The sequence below is a fragment of the Delphinus delphis genome, chromosome 19 (genome assembly GCF_949987515.2).
Source record: "Delphinus delphis chromosome 19, mDelDel1.2, whole genome shotgun sequence".
Classification (NCBI taxonomy): Eukaryota; Metazoa; Chordata; class Mammalia; order Artiodactyla; family Delphinidae; genus Delphinus; species Delphinus delphis.
In genome coordinates this window covers 23,121,267-23,144,043 of record NC_082701.1, presented here as the reverse complement: position 1 = coordinate 23,144,043, position 22,777 = coordinate 23,121,267, and the positions used below count along the sequence as shown (strand labels likewise).

Below are 22,777 nucleotides of genomic sequence, written 5' to 3'. Positions count from 1 at the left end.
ACGTCAACTCTGACCTGACATTTAGGGTCTTTTATTTTGCCACAACATAGCTGGCTAGCATTTTTCTTTAATAGTTCATTAAGTTATACTTGGTTGTCTAGTACATGTAGGGTGTATGGGGATTGCATGGTCATAACAACCACAATTTGCAATGTTAATGCTAGAACACGGGGGAAGAAATATTAGAATGTAGGTTTCAGTGTTTCAGTGAAAGGGCATAATCATTTAGCTCCTAGATTTCTTACTTTTAATATCCAGAGTGGATGTTGGATTGACATAGCAGGGATTTCATGTAGTGATAGTGTTATAGAAGACTCTAGTGGTGAATAGGGTTTTATTGAATTAATTTACTTTATATTATTTATTTTTTATTGTCTGGGAATGGACTTCTAAAAAAATTTGTTTTAGTCATGGGTAATACTGTCAAATCAGATAATGTTGCTTGTTTTTTTATTCACCATACAATGCCAATGTTTATTAAATTACTTTATTTTCTCTATATACTAGAAAATGGGGATTACTTTTTTTTTTTACATCTTTATTGGAGTATAATTGCTTTACAATGGTGTGTTAGTTTCTGCTTTATAACGAAGTTCCCATATCTCTTCCCTCTTGCATCTCTCTCCCTCCCACCCTCCCTATCCCACCCCTCTAGGTGGTCACAAAGCACCGAGCTGATCTCCCTGTGCTATGCGGCTGCTTCCCACTAGCTGTCTACCTTACGTTTGGTACTGTATGTATGTCCATGCCACTCTCTCGCTTTGTCACAGCTTACCCTTCCCCCTCGCCATATCCTCAAGTCCATTCTCTAGTAGGTCTGTGTCTTTATTCCTGTCTTACCCCTAGGTTCTTCATGACATTTTTTTTCTTAAATTCCATATATATGTGTTAGCATATGGTATTTGTCTTTCTCTTTCTGACTTACTTCACTCTGTATGACAGACTCTAGGTCCATCCACCTCATTACAAATAGCTCAATTTCATTTCTTTTTATGGCTGAGTAATATTCCATTGTATATATGTGCCACATCTTCTTTATCCATTCATCCGATGGTGGACACTTAGGTTGTTTCCATCTCTGGGCTATTGTAAATAGAGCTGCAATGAACATTTTGGTACATGACTACTTGTTTATTTTTAAATAAAAGTTTAATTGAGACCATTGTGTCTTGTAAGAGAACTTTGTGGTGCTGTCTTCTGGGGTTTCTAAAATTTGTGGATATAGACTCAAGATCACAGAAATATTAGCTCCCCGCAAAGGACCCAGGACTTTCTTATGACAGGTCCTTCTATTACTTGAGTTATGTGCTTATTGTCTGTTACCATAGTATTTATTTCCTGTCTTAGACTGACATCTCTTCATATGTAAGTTGTAAGTATCTCATATTTTGGACTAGATTGTAAGCTTCCTGTAGGCAGACACTAGGTTTTGGACTTCTGATGAATCGAAGGAACAGGGACTACAGGCGGCACCACTCCCAGAGACCTTCCCATTCTTGCCCAACTGTTTCTAAGGCTGGTATCCCACCCCTGGGTCCCAGTCCTCTGACGCCTCCACCAGAGACTTCCACCAGATGGTGCTCTTTTCCCATTTCTGTTCTTGGGTGTCATGCCCTATTACCCTTTGCCCCTTGCCCATTCCTTCTGCAAGGTAGGAGATGGAACACTAGTAGGAGAAAGAGAATTAGAAATCAAGTGAATCTTCCCAAGTGAGAGAAGAGGTTATAGGAAATATCCAGTGCACAGACTATTAGTGTTGTTCAGAAAAGTCATTTCCTTGGGCGTAAATCAGTCTTTACCATGTGGCTCACTGCTCAAGGTCAATTACAAGGGTTGTCCTAGCCTTATTAACTTGCCGTTAAAGCCCAGGTGTCCATTTGAATTCTAAAATTCCATTTCTAATGCCAGGATAGCACTTCAGTTTTAGTCTTTGCAGTCTGTTTGGAGACAGCCATTACCAGAGAACAGAGATGGTCAAGAGGGAAATAGAGGTCTCTGGACACTGAGTATTGCAGATAGCCTATCCATTTAGAAGACACCACTGTTTTTGTGCAAAAAACTGAAGTTCAAATGTGGCTATCTGTAAGTCATCAAGAAGAGATTTGATTTTTTTTAACAGGTGGTTTACCAAGACAGAGAATGTATGATAGGTTTTAAATTTCTGTAAGTCACAGGTAAAATAACACTTTTAATGCTTTAGTTGCAAATTTTTCATCTAGATGTTCTAGATTTATAACATTACAGATGTTGGCCTTTCTGCATAGCTAGGTTTATAATGCCATTATAATCCTATGCATCTAACGCAGGGGGTCTTATCATTTTGGAGGCAGAGAATTAGTCACATTTTTGGAAATCTGATGAAGTTTATGGACTCTTTTTCAAGAGAAAAGAAAACACATATTACTTTTCACCCATAATTTTAAGGAGTTCATGAATCTCCTCAAGCTCAAATAGTTGAGTCCATAGTTGACTCCAAATTAAAGACCTCTGAGCTGATTACTCCCTGATACTAGGCTGTCTGACATAACAATTCTACCTTCTCTTAATACTAGATTTGTTTTCTATATTACAGCCAATAGAAATGCAGTTAATATGAAATTTAAGAGCTTGGGCTCTGGAACCCAGCAGTCCTGGATACAGATCTTGGTTCTGCCACTTAATAGCTACATGATCCTGGTCAATTTGTTTGACATTCCTGAGTCTTAGTTTCCTCATCTGTAAAATGGGGATAATAATAGTACTGACCTCATAGGATTATGATGAAGATTAAATAAAATAATACATGTAAAACGTATACTTAGCATAATACCTAGCGTATCTTACTTGCTGAATAAATTGTTTTACTATAATTCGGAAATGGAATTATTTTTCCTTCTTAGATATTTCCAGTAACATGAGGATAGTTACAGTTGTCTTACCTACTTCACCAGGATTTATCTAATTAGCTAGCTGAGTGGGCAAAGCTCTGAGTATTTTAATCTCAATAACCATGTTTATTGGTTAGCTCCATGGTCAAGAATTTGACACCCACCCTGAAACCCCAAACTAATGATTAAAAGTCAATAGCCTCGGCTTCCCTGGTGGCGCAGTGGTTGAGAGTCCGCCTGCCGATGCAGGGGACGCGGGTTCGTGCCCCGGTCCGGGAGGATCCCACATGCCGCGGAGCGGCTGGGCCCGTGAGCCATGGCCGCTGAGCCTGCGCGTCCGGAGCCTCTTGCTCCGCAACGGGAGAGGCCACAACAGTGAGAGGCCCACGTACCGCAAAAAAAAAAAAGTCAATAGCCTCATTTTTAGGAGAAATCTAATATTCTGTGAATCTTGAGTGGCAAACTAGAACAGTATGATTGCAATTTGAAAGATACTGAAGTATAATCTTAGATGGACCATATCTATTTCAGTCACCATTTCATCCGTGGCACCAGAGCAAAGCATATAGAAGACATAAAATATTTGTTGACTGAGTGACTGAATTCTGTTACCATAATAAAATGTCTTTAGAGAAAGAATTCATTTTGCTGAGTGTTTTTAAGTTAGATTGTATTTTCAAAACTTTCCTCTTTTTAAAAAATTTTTTTAATTCTTTTGGCTGTGCCGCATGGCACGTGGGATCTTAGTTCCCTGACCAGGGATGAACCCGCACCCCCCTGCAGTGGAAGCGCGGAGTCTTAACCACTGGACCGCCAGAGAAGTCCCAAAACTTAATTTCTTGTTACAGTTCCTGTTCTGCAACTAGTCGCTAGGATTCGAAACTCGTCTGCCTTGATTACTAGCTTTGAAACCATGGGCGAGTTATCTCACCTCTTGAGGCCTTGGTTTCCTCATTTATAAAATGGTCATAATAACAGGGTTAGAGTGTGGAGGAAGTGAGTTAATATAAGAGAAGTGCTTAAAACAGCGTCCAACAATATGTTTAAAAAATCTTAGCATTATTATTATCATACTATTACTACTGCTGCTACAGCTGCAGCTGTTCATCAAGACTCCCTCAATATTGTGGGTTCATTTTATATTTGCTGCACTTTTCCTTAAACTAAAGTTCAATTAAAACCTCTTTAATTAAAAAACCCACAAATAGCAAATTTTGTTTTGCATGTAATGTAACCCTAAATTTTCAAGACTTTATTCTGTGCCGTAGACTAAAGGCTGTGAAATCTTGTTCTTCCATTTTCATTTTTAAAGGCACAAGTTAAGATGGATTTATTTTGACTGAATGTGAAGATCATCGTCATCAATATGGTTGCAGCATTTTCTCTCTGCTCATTCTGTACTCATCTTTTTCAAGTTCCAAATATCATTTGCATGGACCTGGTGACGCTGAGTATGGATATTGCAGAGGAGTGGTAGCTTCCCTTTCATATTGAAGCTGAAGCTTCAAAGAGAAGATTAAAGAAGTGTTTGTTCATCTATCTGCTCAGCCCTGATAGGAAATTCTTAGAGGCTTTTAGGATAAACACAACTCTGTGTGTGTTTGCATGCTTTTTCTTCTATATACTTCTATTGTGGTCTTTGTATTTTGGTTTAAAATTTCTACTTTCAGACTTGTTGGAGTCTCTGGTTAAGGCATAATTGTTTTCAGAGTGAAGGATGAGAATTAGAAGATGTTGGCAGGATTTGACTAATGCCTCCTAAAGAGTGTAGAATTCTCTAGTGTGGAATCATCTTTCCAGAGAATGTGATGAAGGCCATCCATAGGATATATTTAACAAGACAAGATCAAGACCTCAAATGTGTCCAGCAGAGAATAATACATGGCACTCTCCAGTGAGGGATGAGATTGCTCACCTTTTGGCCTTGCTTTTTAGAAGTATCCTCTGTGAGCTGTGGGATAGGGGTGTGTGTGGTGTGTGTGTGTGTGTGTGTGTGTGTGTGTGTGTGTACGCGCGCGTGCGCACGCCCACGCGAACAGACTTTCTTTAGGGTTGTTACATAATTAATAGTTAAAATAAGAAGAGAGGGAAAAGAGGTAGGTTATCAGGATAGTTTTATACCTCTTGAGAAAGAAGGGAACTAACATTCCACTTTATGTCATTCCACATCAAGTTCTACATATGATTTTTATAGACAGAAATATTTAATTACAGTATCATCAAGAATAAAGCAGATTCTGCTATTTAACGTCAGCTAGATAGACCTGGCACTTCACTGGATTAAATTTAATTGATCTGTTAAATTTAATTCTTTCTCCATAATCAGCCTTCTGAAGATATAACTACTATCGGGAGAAGCAATACCTAGTATGTGTGAACACGTAACATCTTCTTAACTAACAAGAGAAACCAGGAAACCAGGACACTTTACAGTAGGTAGAGAAGGGAACTGAAAATATGTGTGTGAGTTGGAGTGAGGATTATGGGGGGAGCAGACAAAAGAAGAGACGGAGATCATTAGTAACATTTTATCTGTTTAACCATTTTCCGTGAGTTGGCCCTTTAACTGCCAGGGCATGGCTAAGTTTTTTTCTGGGTCAATAAATGAAAACAACATTTGTTAGCAAAGTTCTTTCTGTTGCCATCATTAACATTTTGGAAAGAGGAGTGCACACGCACAATTTGCACACGCTAACACCCTAATTTCTATTTATATTGAGTAAGAGTTTGGGTAATGATTGGAATCGGGGCCAAGGCAATGCCTTGAAAGAAGATGGAAAAATAGGAACAGAAGATGGAAAATTGCTCACCTTTGATAATTTGCTTGATTAGCTGTGTTTTATAGACAAGAGTTTTGTGGAAAACTTTTCACAGTGGCCAGGTTCAGTGGGAAGCTACACTGTCTGCTAGGTGGAGATTAACCCATCATACTAATATAAACAAATTATTTAAGTTACAGACAGTTTCAACTTACATATGCCCTTAACTCAACATGGATGCCCTTTCCCCCAGATGTTGCACCTTTACATTTCCCACCCATCTTTTTCTTATCCCCTCTCCCCTTTTCCACTGAAGATGTCAAAGCTGTTCTGAACTTTCCCTGCCCTCTAACCCAAGCATCTTACATTCCTTTACCTGATTGCTAGCCCAGAACTGTTCTGAGAAAGAACAGGAACAAGAAAAGTCAATCGCAAGGTTTCTTCACCTTCTCTTCCTCAACTCTGCTTATTTCCCACAAATTCACCTCTGGATTATGGCAACACACTCCCCGCGTATCTCCTTCCTCTCCATTTTCTGAATTTTTATCTAATAAAGAAATAACCTAGGTGCTCACTGGGCTGGTGTTCCTCCCTAAAGTAGCCACACCTTATTTCAGTCATGTATGTACTGGAAGACACACCATTATCACCAATGTATTACCGTTTTCCTAATCTTTTTTGGATTATGAATCTTTTTAAGAATTTGATAAAAGCTGTGGACTCTCTCCTTAGGGAAAAATGCTTTTATATACATGTACACTCCTGGGAAGTCAAGATGAGGATAGAAAATTTTTCTTTCTATTTAGAGACATAGAGGTCACTATGTTCATAGCAAGAATTCATGTGTGGTGACTGTAAGCAAGATTGGAGTCTGATGAGGAGTGAGTGGGAGGTGAGGAAATAAGGAGAAACTATGACAACACTTTTGAAAATTTCACTGTGATGTGAAGGGAAAAGGACAGCAGATGGAGGGATATGAAGGGGGTGAGGGAAGGTTTGCTTTATTTTTCTATGATCATAAATGCTTATGGATAGGGCCACACTGAGAGGAAGAGGTTGAATTTATACAAGAGAAAATCGATATAGAATCATGTAAGGTCCCTGTGAAGGCGGGAGGAAATGGAATCCAAAGTGCGATAGGCTTCTGTGGGTAGCCACTGTATACAGCATCGCTTCTGTCGGGGGAAAGCAATTTAGATTTCAAATAAGTGACTTACAGACGATCCTTGCTGCTACTGCCATTTCACTTGGTTTAAGACTTTAAGGGTTGTCGGTTTTGCCGATCATTTCTCAAAATAAAAGAGAGAGAGAATGACAGAGTGGACTGCAAGAGCCCCAGTCTTGGCTCAGACACTAAAACATTAGGTAATCTTGAATCAGTTGTCACACTTCACCTGTAAAATTAAGAATTTAGGCTAGAAGGTATTTGGGGGTGTGTTGGGGGGGGTGTTTTAGTTGTCATAACAACTGGGGGTGCCACTGGTTTTTGGTACCCAGGACCAGTGATGCTGATTGTCTTGTAATACACAGGACAGGTTGTCACAACAAGGCGTTTTCCTGCTCAAAGCCTGCAGAGCTCCTTATGAGAAACCCTGGACCATGGCTAGGTAACATTTTAGGACCTTTCCAGCTCTCAAGTCAAGCTTACATAAGGTAGTATAACGAGTTAAATGTCCCTTTCAAGCCTTTAAGTATCTTTCAAATCTCAGGGACAGCCCTTTGGTTTTTCGTAGAGTAGGTAGTGGCTTTGGCTAGTTACTGACTATTTAGGAAGCTTTTTGGACTGGGTGCTATAGCTACCATATGCCAACCAAGATTGAGAAATACAAGTTTGGCTCATCTCCATTCTTTTTCCTTTTATTTCAGGTACTTTTGGAATTTTCAGCCCCAAGGTGAGTCCTCTCTGACCGTTTATGGTTTTATACTAAAAATGTGTAGATGGTATTGTTTACTTCTGCGTCTTCTAAATAAGCTTCTCCATAGAGTGGCATTAGCCATTTCTGAGGAAAGTTAGTGGAGTGTTTAATTAACCTTCACGCTGCTGGGCCCCCCTGCCCTGCTTTTTAGCAACAAGAGGCCCTGATACTTCTGCCTTCTGAATGGGTTAGTGCTAGATTATTTTATAGGACCAAAGCTTTAATATGCTTTTATTCCTTGACCTTAGTTAGATGCCAACAGGATCCACTGGCATTCAAATAAAATGGTGGCTGAGTCCATAATAAAAGCCTTGGGAGGGCCCCAGCTCAGCTAATCCTTCATTTGCTCCAGAAATAAATTCCAGTGTGTTACCTCCTCGATCACAGTGCTCTTCTACACAGGCCGCCTGTCTGGCAACAGGAAAATGTCAGAAATGGAGTAGCGTTGAAATTCCCACTAGAACAGTGTTATCACATTTTAATATGAGCCTCACTGCAGCCTCAGTGCCTCTAATTGCTTTCAAACCATTGTTTTCCTGCTTTTGCTGGATAAACCCAGCATCTGGCATGATTCTAAAAAGTACAACAGACAGCTGTGTGCAAAATTGGAAAAAAAAAAAAGACAGGAATAGAGCACATTTTTAAAAGGTTCAAAATTGAAATTTTTTTCTGAATTCAGTTTGAGGGGTTGTTTAAAGTATATGCATTCTTTATTTTTAGTACACTCGTTGAGAATGTCAGAAACATCATTCTGAATATTAATTATCTCAACTTGTTATAAATGGGAGATTTTTATCTTCTCAGAAAATCACAGAGAGTTTTAGATTAAACTTGAAAATCTAAAATAGCTTTATGAACTATTTTGCTCTATAACATTTTTTAACCAATTGCAAACTTTTCCAACATTTTTTATTCTCAACATTGTCAGTGTATCCAGTCTCAGTGAGCAGTAATACCTTAAAAAATTCAAACTGTGAGTAATGATACGAATTTTATTAAAGTTTAAATTTTCCTGGCTCATTCTTTCAAGTCTATATAAGGTTTTCTTTAAAAGCAAGTTTTAGGGCTTCCCTGGTGGCGCAGTGGTTGAGAGTCCGCCTGCCGATGCGGGGGACACTGGTTCATGCCCCGGTCCGGGAAGATCCCACATGCCACGGAGTGGCTGAGCCCATGAGCCCATGAGCCCATGAGCCCATGAGCCATGGCCGCTGAGGCTGCGCGTCCGGAGCCTGTGCTCCGCAATGGGAGAGGCCACAACAATGAATGAGAGGCCCGTGTACCGAAGAAAAAAAGCAAGTTTTAAGGAATAAAAAAACTTTTAAAGCTTTTAAACTCTTGTAAATTAAAGTCATAGCATTTATAATATTTTAAATAATGTGATATAGTGTTACTATATATCTCACTGTCCTAAAGCATTTATGGCTGAAAACATAGATTGAGAATGGAGAATTATATGTAATAATGTAGCAGTTTGCTTTGCAAAATGTGAATATGCTATTCAAGGGATGGCCCTATAGTTCAGTGTTTAACAGATGTTAACCAAAATCCACAGGGGGCAGAACATGAATGTGAACTGGCAGAAATGAATGGAACTGTGAAGGTAGAATTTCTTACCTAAAGGAGAAATGAAGAATTAGTGTCAGAGATGTGGTATAGTAATGTGTTGAGAAGAGAAAATAATTTTGGAGCTTAACACAAGGGACTGTGTGGCGCTACAAAGACAAAGGACACATCTTACCAAATTCTTCTAATAGTGGTACTGTAGTCATCTTCCATCATAGGGCAACTTCTACACAGTCTGTCTCTCTTAGAAAGAGAGCAGAGGTAGAGCAGCCAAGGGGACAATTGAAAAGAGTTTATTTAGAGCAGAAAACTAAATTTACTTCTTGACAATGATTGGATATCTGTAGCAAATTCTTCGCTCATTTGGAAGTAAATGTAAGGAAAGATCAAATAGTAAAACCCATATTTATGTGTCTTGCCCCCAGCTTTGCTCCTCCCGCTAAGACATTTTCTGGGGATAGAAGAGGAAGGAGTATCTTTTACCTGGCCCTTCTGAGCAGATCTTAGCAGATTGTTTGCTTTTGAAATGTAGGGTGGGTGAGAGCAGTAGCAGGTCTATATAAGGTACTATAGGACAATTTAGGATTATGAAAAGAATAGGAATATGTAAGAAGGAGAAGAGATGGCAGGAGGATTTTAAGAGCCCTGGAAGACTAGGTAGTATTGGGAAGAAAGTGAGAAAGGACGGAAATGGTGGCCCCATACTTTCCTAGCATTTTATCTATGGCAGGATCCTTGTACAGGAAGATGATGGGATGAACTTGATTAACTCTGTTCATTTGCCTAAATACACATTTGTGTTCTTCAGGATATTTGGACCAGAGTCTGGTGCCTAGAAGGAAAATAGTCCTTAATTATAAAAGATCTCTTATTTATTAATCTCTTTATTAGCACACATTTAAACATCTGCTTATATAAGTGATGAGTTGTCATAATGTGCGGCAAAGGTAACCTTTAAAGAAAGATGCTTGGGAGAGGGGACTGCCTAGACCTAGAGAAGGATTTCCAGCAAAATGTTTCTTATCCATCATTCCATTCAATCGCAGGTTTAATGTGATGGAGGAGTGATCATTGAATAGTATTAGGGAGAGTTTTGTCCCTGTTCTGGAGAAGAAACGTGGCATGGTAGAAAGAACATGGACACTGAGGGCTGACAGACCTGAGCTCAAATCTCACCTGTACCATTTAGCTAAAGGTTATGTGAACTTAGTAAGTTGCTTCATTTCTATGAACCCTGGCTTCCTTATCTATAAAATGAGGATGTGCCAGACATTGTGCTAAGTACTTTACATGCATTATCTTATTTAACCCTTAGAACAGCCCTATGAAATAGGTACTGTTAATATACCCATTTGATAGATGTGGGTACTGAGACGTAGAGTAGTTAAGAGAATTGCTCAAGACCATTCCCCTCAAGGATTCTAACTTGGTCAGTCTGACTTCATAGTATATACTCTTTTTAGAAAAAATAGCAGCTTTATTGAGATATAATTCACATGCCAAAAAATTCACCCTTTATAAGTGCACATCAGTGGTTTTTAGTCTGATCACCGAGTTGTGCAACCATCACCATTATCTAATTTCAGAACGTTTTCATCACCCCAATAAGAAACGACATGCTCATTAATAGTTCCAGAGCCCAATATCTTCGTTGCTGTATTTTACTGTCTCATTGCAGGGTTGTCATGAGGACTGGTAGTAATATGTTTAAGCCCTAGCACGGTACCTGGACATGGTGTAGTTTCTGTTTATGGTTGTGTTGTTGGTAATTCTTTCCCTCATATTTTCACCTAAATTGTCTTACTGGTCTACTGTCAACTTCCTGAGTGAAGTTCATTTAAAAATAATGAAACAGGAAAATATATATATATAATCCAAATAATTTGTTACTTTAATGTAGAAGGAACGTAAATGAAAGAGTTTTTTTAATGGGCTCAAGTACAATTGAGAAACATGGGAAAGGCTTTTTATTTTTTAATAAGATTGAGATTCCTTTGATAATTCAAGTCCTGCTTACTTTGAGAACTTTTTCTCTACTTAAATTCACTTAAAGTTACAAAGAAAATTCATTGGAATCTTTGCCATGGAACTTTTACCGTTTCGGCAATCAGATATTCAAAACACGATATTAGTCGAATTTCTAAACAACAATATTAGTTTTACCTTCTCTGTGGTGACCTAAATGGGAAGGAAATCCGACAATGAGGGGATATATGTATACATATAGCTGATTCACTTCGCTGGACAACAGAAACTAACACAACATTGTAAAGCAACTATATCCCAATTTTAAAAAAAAAAAGGTTTTTCTCAAGTTTAGTGTTTTGTGAAGGAAAGAGCATGAACTTTGAAATCAGACCTGAATTCGAATCCCAGCTCTTCTACTAACAAGCTTTGTGAGCTATGACAAGTTACATAACCTCCTCATCTACAAAATCTTGCTAATAATATCTACTTTGCACTTATTGTGAGTTGTAATGAATTTTAATGAGATGATGAACTCATGAGGAGTGCTTGCCACTTGGTAGGCACTTCCTGAAGTGGTAGCAAGTATTATGTTTATGTTTCAAAGTAGGATTCTGCAAGTAAATCCATGTGTGGAACTTGGGTAATATATATTTCACATATCTTTCCATAAAATTCATCCATTCCAGCTTAATCCTGGTGTAGGGCCATTTAACTCACCATGTATATATTTGTGAGATTTTGCATTTAAAGGATGTGTGCAGACTTTTTATTAGTAGGCACTTTGGAGGTTAGATTTATGAGCCTATTGCTCTGTAACGTCTGAGGCATGTTGAATCGAAGCATAGATGTCACCTTCTCGTCTCTTACTATCACATACTTGGAGCATGTAGTTATGACAACTACAAGAAGCAAGCCATTAAAGCAGCAAAGAAACACCATCTTAGCACTAAAAAAAGGATAGAAAGGTTTCCCTTTGAAGTTGAAGAGAAGTGTTTTTGAATTAATGGAGTGTACAGTGATTTTACTGTTTTATTTATGAAAATACTCTTTGCCTTCATGCCAAAAGGTTTTAGCGCAGTCATAAGTAGGATTTACACAAAGAAACACAGCCAAAATTTATGACGTGTTTGCAAATGTAAGAAAAAGTCTGAATTTACAATATTTGTAATTTACTGTTAAGTATCTTTCTATCACTATTCCTGGAATGCTAATATTTTATAAACACAAGTGTTGGTTATGAACCTAGAATATCCTAACCTATACTACTTTTTAAAAAGAAATCTTCCAGAATGTTTTCCATGTCTTTTGGGGATTTAATAGGGGGAAATGTACACAGGACGAATGCTCCTGCCTTTGGCTTTAGCCCAAACTTTTAGCATCAACAATCTTGACAGCTGCTTTTGTGACTTGACTTCCTTTGGACCTTTTTCCCCCTTTATTTATTTGCTACATTTTATACAAATTAATCTGTAGAAGGTGGACATATACACACACACTGTTTTTGAAATTAATTACTGACTTTGATACCTTTTCAAATATTTTACTTCCTATACATCTACTGGTTGGGTTTTTTAAAGAGTGGAATAATGCAATGATGCATTTTAAAATTAATGCACTGTTTGGCAACTACTGTCAAAGAGAGGTTTTTTTTAAAAATAAAAGGACTCACTTTTTTTCTTTTTAACATTAAAATTTTCTAAGATTTTTATGTCCTTTGTAAATGTCCTATCCTAGGATATAAGATCTTGAGACATAAGAAAAAGAACTGACTTTCATGCAGGCAAAAGAAGAAATCATTTGAATCAGATGCTGCTGCCTTCTGTATTCCCTACACAATATATTATACACAAGGATGTTCATTTGTAGCATTGTTTGGAATAGCAAAGACTCCAAACAGCCTAAATGTTCAGCAATAGGGGACTAGTTAAAAAAAGTATGTTACATGCATTTAATGGAGTGCTGCATAGAGATTAAAGGAATATATATGTGTATCATGGAGCTGTCTCCAAGGCATATTGTTAAATGAAGAGGGCAATTTGGACAGTGTACTGTGTACAGTGTACACACATGCGTGTACGTGTGCTTGCTTTTTGTGTGTGTGTAGGCTATTTTTGGAAGGATATACGTGAATCTAACAGTGGTGGTCCTGTTGAGGGGGGTATCAGTGTGAGTACAGAGAGAATCTTCATTATTTATATCTTTTGGTACTATTTGAATTTCCACCATGTGCATGAATTATTTTTTTTTGGCTAAAAGTTAGTTAAAATAAAAGCAAGATAAATCTATTTGTGCTGATATGAAGCAACCTCCAAGATAAATAATTAGGAGGAAAAGCAGGATACAGAACAGGACAGATGCTACCATTTGTTTTAAAAAAAGACATACTGCCCTCACAGACACTTCTTACATTTAGATAGAAAATTCATAGAATACCCAAGAAACATAACAATGGTTGCTCCTGGAGAGAAGAACCAAGAGAAGGGAGGGAAGATGAGCTTTCATTATTACATGCCTTCTTACAATGTTTGAAATTTTTGCTCTGGGCACACTTAACTTTTTTATTTAATAAAGCTTACTGTAGTTAACAATATTGTATTGTGTATTTGAAAGTTGCTAAGAGAGTAGATCTTAAAAGTTCTCATCATAAGAAAAAAATTGTAGCTATGTGTGGTGATGGATGTTGACTAAACTTACAGTCTTGGAGGGGGGAGTCTTTTCTGTTAATATATTTTCAATTCATTAAAGGATATGGAAAATCCAAAAAATTCTTCTCAATATATACGTGTATTAAATCACTATGCTGTACATCTAAAACTAATAAAATATGTTAATTACATATCAATAAAACCTGGACGAAAAAGAAGCGTACCAAAAAAACTTGATTTAACACGGTAGCTTTTTTTCAGTATATTCATAATTTGGTAGTTTATACCCATTCATGCTTTTTCCTTCTTATTTATTTTTATATATGAATTTATAGGCAAGATCCTGATGATGATATAAAATAGCAGCATTCTCTGTTGTTTTGTGTTTGGGAACCAGTAGGTGTGTTGAGTTAACTTAGCACTTATAAGTGAATTTTAAAATAAGTAATAAAACAGCTTCATATAATACCCATGGTAATGATAAAGAATACCTTTTTTGCCCTATCTTAGTCTTTCTTTTTTCCATATGTGCTAATTAAAAGTTCATAGAACTTCTGACCCTTGTCATTATGTAGATGGCAAAGAAAATAAAGTAATTGATAAATTAATGACTGCTTTAAGTTTATTTGATTAGGCTGGAAACTTTTGTTGAGGAAAAAAATTTATAAACTGTTTCTTTTAGATAGAATTATTCCTGGACCAATACAAAAAATCAGGTAAAGAGTACAGTTCCTGAACATAGAATCTTGGCATAAGAATTAATTTACCTCAAGAATGTGCCTCTAATGAATTTTCATGTGTTGGACACGAAGTATTGAGAGAAATGTCTGGTTAATTTGAATACAAAATTTTGGGTGTTTCTGCTTAAAACTCTTTGTGAATAAGCCCTTAGACTTGAAACCCAGTGAATTTGTTTGATATTTGGAGACTAAAAAAGGTGATGGTTAAGCCCAATTCTGTTACAAAGCATTTCACTGTGCTTCCCATCAGCACATACTTCTCTTGGAAACTCATTTAATAGTTATTGTTTACTGGGCTCTGTCCTACTAAAACAGTAAAGGAACTGTTAAGTTATGTACAAGGGGATTTATATGATGTGTAAAATAAAGATAATAAAGATTCCAATCACTGCTAACTCTTGTGAGGCAAAGAGTGGAAGAACCAATCTTAACACACACTTGCCAGCTTAGAAAGTTCTTGATCATAGTTCATCTCTAAAAGGTATTTTCCTAAACGTACAAAGTGATACCACTTACTTTCCTTAAGATTAGTGCAGTTTCCTTGTTAGTGGTACCCCAATAAAGAAGGAAAAATAAATTTTAAATATAAGGAGATACTTTTCCATGTGAAACTTCTGTTCCAAAGGGGACCAACATTGAACAGAACTGTTGATGGTGAGAGGTTTTGGTTGTTGATGTTGTCGTTACACACGTGTTGTTTTCATACGTGAACAGGAGTTCCTATGCGTGGGGCACGGGGAGGCCAAATCTTGTCACCCTTTGCCATTCCAGCTTTAGTGGTATTGGAGGTCTATATTACTCACAAAGAAAACCCACTTTTTCTTCTGTATGTTAAAAGCTGTTTCACATTTTCAGGCCTGCTTATCTTACCCATAATCCACTCTTTATTATATGTCGTTTTACTTTTATTTCTTGGTCTTTTGTAAAAACTTTTCTTATATCTACCTGTAGGCTGTAGATCATGTCGTCCCATTCTTCTTTAGCAGAAGATATTGGAATCCAACTGGCCTTATAGTTTCTCTCAAGAAGAAGTAATGTAAACTGATACATTGGGATATGATAGATCCTAGTATGCATCAGGACAGGAAGTGGGTGCTAAGGTGTACTACAATTTGTTATTTGGGAGAAAGAAAAAGAGTGGAAGAGAAAGATAAACCAATAGTAATAAAATTGCTACATTCCTGGCTAATTACATATTTTTGAAGCATTTTCCTACTGTGAGACTTAAGCATGATGGTGCCAGAAAGGAAATGCATTCTACAACTAGGCCAGGTCAAAGCTATATTTGGGTGCAGAACATGTTGGCTCACTTTCTATGAAGCAGCATCAAAATACCCAGGAGCCAATAAAATCACACAGAATGTGCTGGAAAAAAATTCAACATATTGATCTGACTAAACCCAAAGTGTTGTGTTAAATTTTGTTAGCATGAGTTTCATGCTAAAAAGTGGTATTTTTAAAAAATCACTGCAACAATGCTACTACAGTACATTTGAACCTATGAATTGGACCAGCTCCTTCTTGACCAAATCATTGACCACATTTGACTTTCTCTATTAGTTCCATGCCTAATGTGACTACAGTATTCCTACTGCTTATAATAATTTATACTTTTGATTATAGTTCATTACCTTACTGAAATAAAAAAATACTAATTAATAGCACATGCCATAAATTCAAGTCACTGGCTGCCATTCAGTATGCTTTGCCTTTGAGTAATGATTGTCATTTATAAAGCATGCAGATTTGGAGACTGTACAGCTCAGTGGATTAGAACAAGAGCTTAGCAATCAGACAAGATGGTGTCAAATCCTGGCACTGCCACTTATGAGTCACTTGTATGACTTTGGGTAAGTTGTTTAATCTCTGTGTCTCAATTTCTTTATCTGAAACTTTGGGTTAATAATATATAATTAATAATATATCACAGGATTATTTTGAGGATTAAATGAGATAGGACATAAAGAGTCTTGACCTAAAGCCTATAACCAGTAAGAACTTAGTAAGCTATTGTATTTTTATTATTACTATAGCTGCTTTCTCCTGTAAGTCAAAACATGTTGAAAATTCAGTTGAATAGCTTCATAGTAAGACTTAAACACTGAGAATACAGTGGAAAACAGAATGATGAACTAATAATTCCAGGTTAAGATTGCCTGGTTGCCATATAATAAATGCATTCATTTTACAGTGTATTTATCTACATACTACCAAATACCTAGGTTTACATGTTTTGAATTCTGTCAAAATCATATTACTATTGGAAATATTCTAACTCAGCAGGTTCCATTTTAGTACCAGTTGAACAATAACAGTGGTAAATGGAATGTGTTACTGTAAAGCCGGAATGATGGCTGACAGGCTGTAATTTGCTTTATGAAGTGTGCGTTGTCACATATACAATTATCTGGCTTATATTTGTTGCTGTCAGCCCTCCAGTTTGTTAATGTCCAGAAGTTATGCCTTTATGTGAAACTTAAGAAGGGTTAAAAATCTCAGCATTTTCCTGTGGAGGGGAGGGGAAGGAGCAGGGGGATTCACACAGTGGCTACCTTTTTTTTTCCTTTTTTGAGGAACTAGGGTGATGCTACACACTGCAGCCCACCCTACTGGTCAAAATGAAAAACTGCATCATAAATGATCTTTTTTTTTTTTTTTTTTTAAAGGAGGGAGAAAAAATGAACTTTTCCATTGGCTCCCCTGGGCATTTTCCTGTCCAGCTCACCACTGAAAGATGTAATTCATTTTGGAAATATTATTAAACTATGCTGCCCTTTTTGTTGTTGAATTCACAGGTGCTCTAAGCATCCAATCAATTTGATTTCATTTCTTATCATTTAGACTGTGCTGTCTCTGCAAATGAGATCCCTAAAGGTTCTTAAGAAGTCTGTTACTCTTTGCGTGATTATACAATTAGTAAACAGTATCCTAAGCTAAAAACTGAGTCATAAGCTCAACTTATTTCTTGTACATTCAAGATCTAGTTAGAGCAAATTTTCAGAAGAATGATAAGTGGAAACTTTCTTTACCTGGCCCATCATTTGTTCTGTAGACTTAATGACATTCAGTACTATTATACTCACTGCCAGGGCCTTGGGAAAAAAAAGAATATTTATACATTGAGTTATGGCTAGGTGTAGGAGACAAAAAAAAAGATGGGCAAGAAGTCAGACTGTCTAGAACAGAGAAGAATTTGAGACCTTCACTATACATGGATTAATCACAAGAACTAACCACGCAAATCCAAATGGATATTTAGAAATCGGTGAAGCCTCTAACATGTTCTGTGGGAAACGCCATACATTTTCTAATGCATGAGTATGTGCAAAATGGTTATCTAATTTATAAAGGAAGTGTTGACAGAACTTTAGCTTTGGTGTTACAAATGTGCTCCATACTGTGTTTACATGTGAATAACATTTCACATATGTACTCAGTATATTTCTTAGATTGGTGTTATATTCAATAACTTAGATGAATGGTTATAATAAGGAATAATAAGCTGCAGTTTTACTAATCTTACCTTAGTTCAGCTTTGGAAACTGCACTACTAGGAAATTGGTCCATGAAAATCTGGCAATATTCATGCTATCAAGCATGAAAACTACCTGGATTTGGATCAGGGACCTTTATTTATAGCATTTTATTTAGGATTTATTAGTTTAAAGAAGGAGCTTTGTGTCTCATGGGTTCTTAAATATTAAATAGAGTCAGAAGTCATGTGTTCCCTTCTAATGGCAGCAATAAAAACAAAAACAAAGAAAAAGCAGACAATTTTACATTAATTTAAATTTCCTTATATTATCCAAAGATAACTTGGTGAAGTAATAGCAAACCCTAGAAAATTTTCAGCCATGCCATGTAAACAGTTGGTTGCAGATGTGAATAAAGTGTTTACAATATAGCTTATAATTAATTAGAAGAAAAGTGTTGATGACTTCATACTAACAAAAAACCACATTGATCCTTTACAAATTGAATAAGCAAACATATATTTATATGTTTTATCTATTTGTTATTCTTATTTTGTATGCTTAAACTGCTTTCTGTCTTTTTTTCATTTTTTTTCTCATTTCTAAGTAAAATCATCATTATGGCCTGTTTTTGTCCCTAAATAGTACCTGCAAGTTCAGAATCAGATGGGTTTGCTCTGAGTCAAAATAGTTACAAGGGGAACATCATCATGGTTCATTTTCCCCCCTGTTTTGTTTGGAATTGAATTAGGAAATGAAAGTTTTTAGCAGTTTAATCCACTTCTCCATAAAGTTTATGAAGCAGCAGCAGCTGGTTGAATCCATGACAGAAAAAGCCAACTTCTAGTGGCTAAGCTATTGTTTCAGAATTAAGGGAGAAAACTCATTAGCTGTTAATGAAAACACAGAATAAAAACAAATAGCACAGAAACCCTAGCAAATAATTACCGTACACCTGACACAAAGCTGCTTTATCTTTCTGCTCCAACCCTCAGAAATTCCCAACTTATCACTCTATGGAGCATGAATGAAATTGAGTTTGACTCTAAGGAAAGAACAATAGAGAAATCATCCTCCTTGTAGGCCCCTCAGCATGATATTCAATGGAGAATCTGCCACTGAATATACTAAGGGGTGTATCTAGTACCCAATTCTTATGACACTTAGGATAGAGGGGCAAACGACCAGCTAATAGCAGGTGAACCCTTGATATAGTTCCCCCAGATCTTGTTTAGAAATACAAAAGGAAGGGACTGGAGGTAGTGGATGTGATTAATGGAGATATTGTGTGTTAGTATATATATCTGGATAGAAATATATTGATTCTGAGCAAGTTGCAATGGGAAAGTGTGTCTCTAGTGGCAAGGGGTCTTGCTTGTGAGAAAGCCACTCAGAGCAGATGGAATTCTAAGCCCTAATTGTAGAGCTGCTGAGTGGAAATGTCTGTCACTATATTTTGTGATCATTTATGTCTGATCCCACTGGACTATGGTTGTGGCCACTTGGAACTGCGATTATAAGATCCATAGATGAAACCAGAGATGACTTGAGATTATGTTTTAAGGAAAAATGATGTTCTAAACTTCAACAAATCCAAAATGACCACAGTAATTGCTGGTTCTTCCATAAAATTTTTCACCCATGCATCTTGAGTAGCTGTAATCATTTTAATTACACGGGAGTGTCTATTTATACAGTGTCACAGGCTTTTTTTCTGTGTGTGCCCAAGGGAGTTGGGCCACTTGATAAGACACTGAAAACACTTATAGCAACATTTCCATCACCGAGAACTAATTACACTTGGATGTAAAACATATTTTTAAATGTTTCCCCCTTTGCAACCATTTTTAGTACTGACCTAGACTCTGTTTATGCTGCATTGAGTTGGATACCTTTGTCGTATGCTTTATGGAGTCATGGTCTTGCATTTAGCACAGAGGTAGCTGTTAAAAGCCCACCTTGGGTAACTATATTTAGATACCATAGGAATCACATGGAAGTGACTTTTCCATCTGATGTTAGTAAATCAGATGGCAGGTATTTTGGATAAGACTTTAAAAATGGAAGCCCTAAATGTAACTGGATTGGATCCTGGGACAGAAAAAGGAAATTAGTAGAAAAACTGGTGAAATCCAAGTAAAGTCTGTAGTTTAGTTAATAGCAATGTACCAATGCTAATTTCTTGGTTTTGACAAGTATACACTAGTTATGTAAGAAGCTAACATTGGGAAAACTGGTTGAACAGTATATAGGAACTCTTTGTACTGTCTTTGCAATACTTATAATAAATCTAAAACTATTTGAAAATTTAAAAGTTCATTAAAAACAACAACAGGGCTTCCCTGGTGGCGCAGTGGTTGAGAGTCCGCCTGCCGGTGCAGGGGACACGGGTTCGTGCCCCGGTCCGGGAAGATCCCACATGCCACGGAGCGGCTGGGCCCGTGAGCCATGGCCGCTGAGCCTGCGCGTCCGGAGCCTGTGCTCCACAACGGGAGAGGCCACAACAGTGAGAGGCCCGTGTACCGCAAAAAAAAAAAAAACACGAAATAAAACAAAGCCCCTCCTTATTTGCTTAAAAAAAAAAAAAAAGCCTGGACTGCTAAAATATGTAAGAGTAAATTTGTCAAATTTTTGAAGCATGCAGAAAACTTTGAGTCTAAAGTGACAGCTGATAAATAATACTCAGTATATCCTACAAGTGTTTAATTTTGCTTGGCAACCCAAACTACTACTTTTTTTTAATGGATTTTGGTTTGGCTCAGAAATTTTAAATTCCTTTAACCTCACAGCTCACTTTTGGGTTACCTGCCAGGCAGTCCATTTAGATTGTCTTGATAAAATAATTTCAGTAGATTTGCAGTGGTGTTAAGTGGGATAGGGAGGGTGGGAGGGAGACGCAAGAGGGAGGGGATATGGGGATATATGTATACGTATAGCTGATTCACTTCGTCATACAGCAGAAACTAACACACCATTGTGAAGCAATTGTACTCCAATAAAGATGTTTAAAAAAGAAATTTGAGTATGTTAACCCTCCGTTCAGTATTTGAGAATTTTTCTGCTTATAATAGAAATTTCACAGTGGTACTTCAGCAGAACTATAAGCTTTGTGTCTTGATCAAGTAACCTAGTAAAGTAGAGAGCATTTCTTTTGGTTCCAACCAGTGACTGTTGTGTGAGGTTGTTTGTTTTTTTAATTTTACTTTTATTGTCCACAATAAACTCCATGGTTTATTTTTAAAGTCCTATATCTGCAGGTGTTCAACTCAGTTATGGACATCTACCTACCATTGAGCGTATGTAGAAGAGTCTAGATATGATCATCTAATTTATGGAAAGAGAAGGCTACCGTGATTCGCTTTTAATCATTTTATATACTCCCTATCCTTCTAGTTTAATTGTAGGAAATAAACCTTTAAAGTGAGGCAATTCAGATTCTATGTAGGTTGTTGTTTGGTTTCACTGCTCCCTAGTTGAAATCCAGGGCCAAAACTCTACAGTGTTTACTGAGATTAGCACTGGCGATTTCCTTTGGAAATTAGTATCTGAGATAATATTAAATTCAGTTGAAAATCCTCTTTTCAAGTTTGTGAAATGAACTGAGCAGCTGTTGGTGTCCTTTTATCAGCAGACTGTACCTCTGTTTGGGGGATTTTAAGGAAAGCCATTTGCAGTGCATAGCCTGTTCTTCTGGTTTCTGAATGAGCTAACATCTTCCTTTAAACCTTTTAAAGTATCACAATAGCATGGGCCACTTCTACAAAATATAATCCAGTGTATGTTGAAAACACCCAAAAGAGATTAGCATTGTTTTAATTGCATAACTCGGTATTGTATATATATTGCCTTTCATCGAAGCCATTTTACAGAACAAATATTACCTTCATAGGGCTTTTAGAATTCCTAAGAGCTTGGTTGCATAGGCTGTAAACGAGAATTGTAAAGAGAACTTCCTTAAGATTGCAAAACAAGTAGCGATTGAAATTGGAATAGTGCAGCTTCTAATTTTACTTCTCTTATTTTTCAAAAAAGGAAAGAATATTGACCTTGCTACATTATATTATGTATAGAAGTTTAACCCTTTATGTAATTTATTCTATTTCATTTGGAAATAGAGGCATTCAGGGTAAAGGTTGTAATTAATGGGATATTTATATAGCTATGTTTTCATTTTAAGTGTGATGGAGAAGTTTCTTTCTGTGGCAAAAGTTCTCCTCATTTTAAGCTAACAGTTTCTAAGTTCTAGTTAGTTAGCCGAATGGAAAATTTCCCATCCAGGTAGGTTGGTTCTTGAATTTATTTATGTTTCTCCTGTGTTAATGGATAGTGGCCACGTCCATCAAGTAAAATATACGTATTTTTTGGTGAATACCAGAAGGAATCTACAAAGACTTTTATAAAGATGTCAAAAGTACGACCTTTTTTCTTTTTTTGTCCCTCAGGGGGAGACCAAGCTGAAAATTACCTTGGACAGGACAGCTCCGATGATAATCACAGTGGAACTCATGGCCCTTCTCTCACATCAGATGCACCGTTTTTGTCAGATTATCAGGATGAGGGTGAGTGTCATCTTTCTGGCTTTAGGATAACCATACTTTTATGCTTTTTGTCCTGGGGTCTTTGCCTTTGGTCATTTTCAATCCAGCAGCCTTCAGAAGGTTCTCTGTGTTGGTAAACACTAGTTCGCAAAGAACAATTATTTGTTTCATTATGGTGCTGATCCTCCTAGTAATTCAATAGTTCTGAAGTTAATGTACTTAGGGAAACACTAATTCCATATTGGAGCGGGAAGACATCATTATTGATCTTTCTATAAGAACTGTAGCTGAAAAGCTAAGAGGGCATT

At 36.9% G+C, this 22,777-nt stretch overlaps 1 protein-coding gene across 1 annotated transcript in view; it reads left to right on the top strand.

Annotated features, from left to right (window-relative positions):
• Positions 1 to 22,777, top strand: part of SKAP1 (src kinase associated phosphoprotein 1) — a 276,746-nt gene that overhangs the window by 55,086 nt on the left and 198,883 nt on the right. The window contains exons 3-4 of the mRNA XM_059996383.1: positions 7,493 to 7,518; positions 22,374 to 22,490. Of these exons, the coding sequence (XP_059852366.1) occupies positions 7,493 to 7,518; positions 22,374 to 22,490 (143 nt within the window). The remainder of the gene's footprint in view (positions 1 to 7,492; positions 7,519 to 22,373; positions 22,491 to 22,777) is intronic.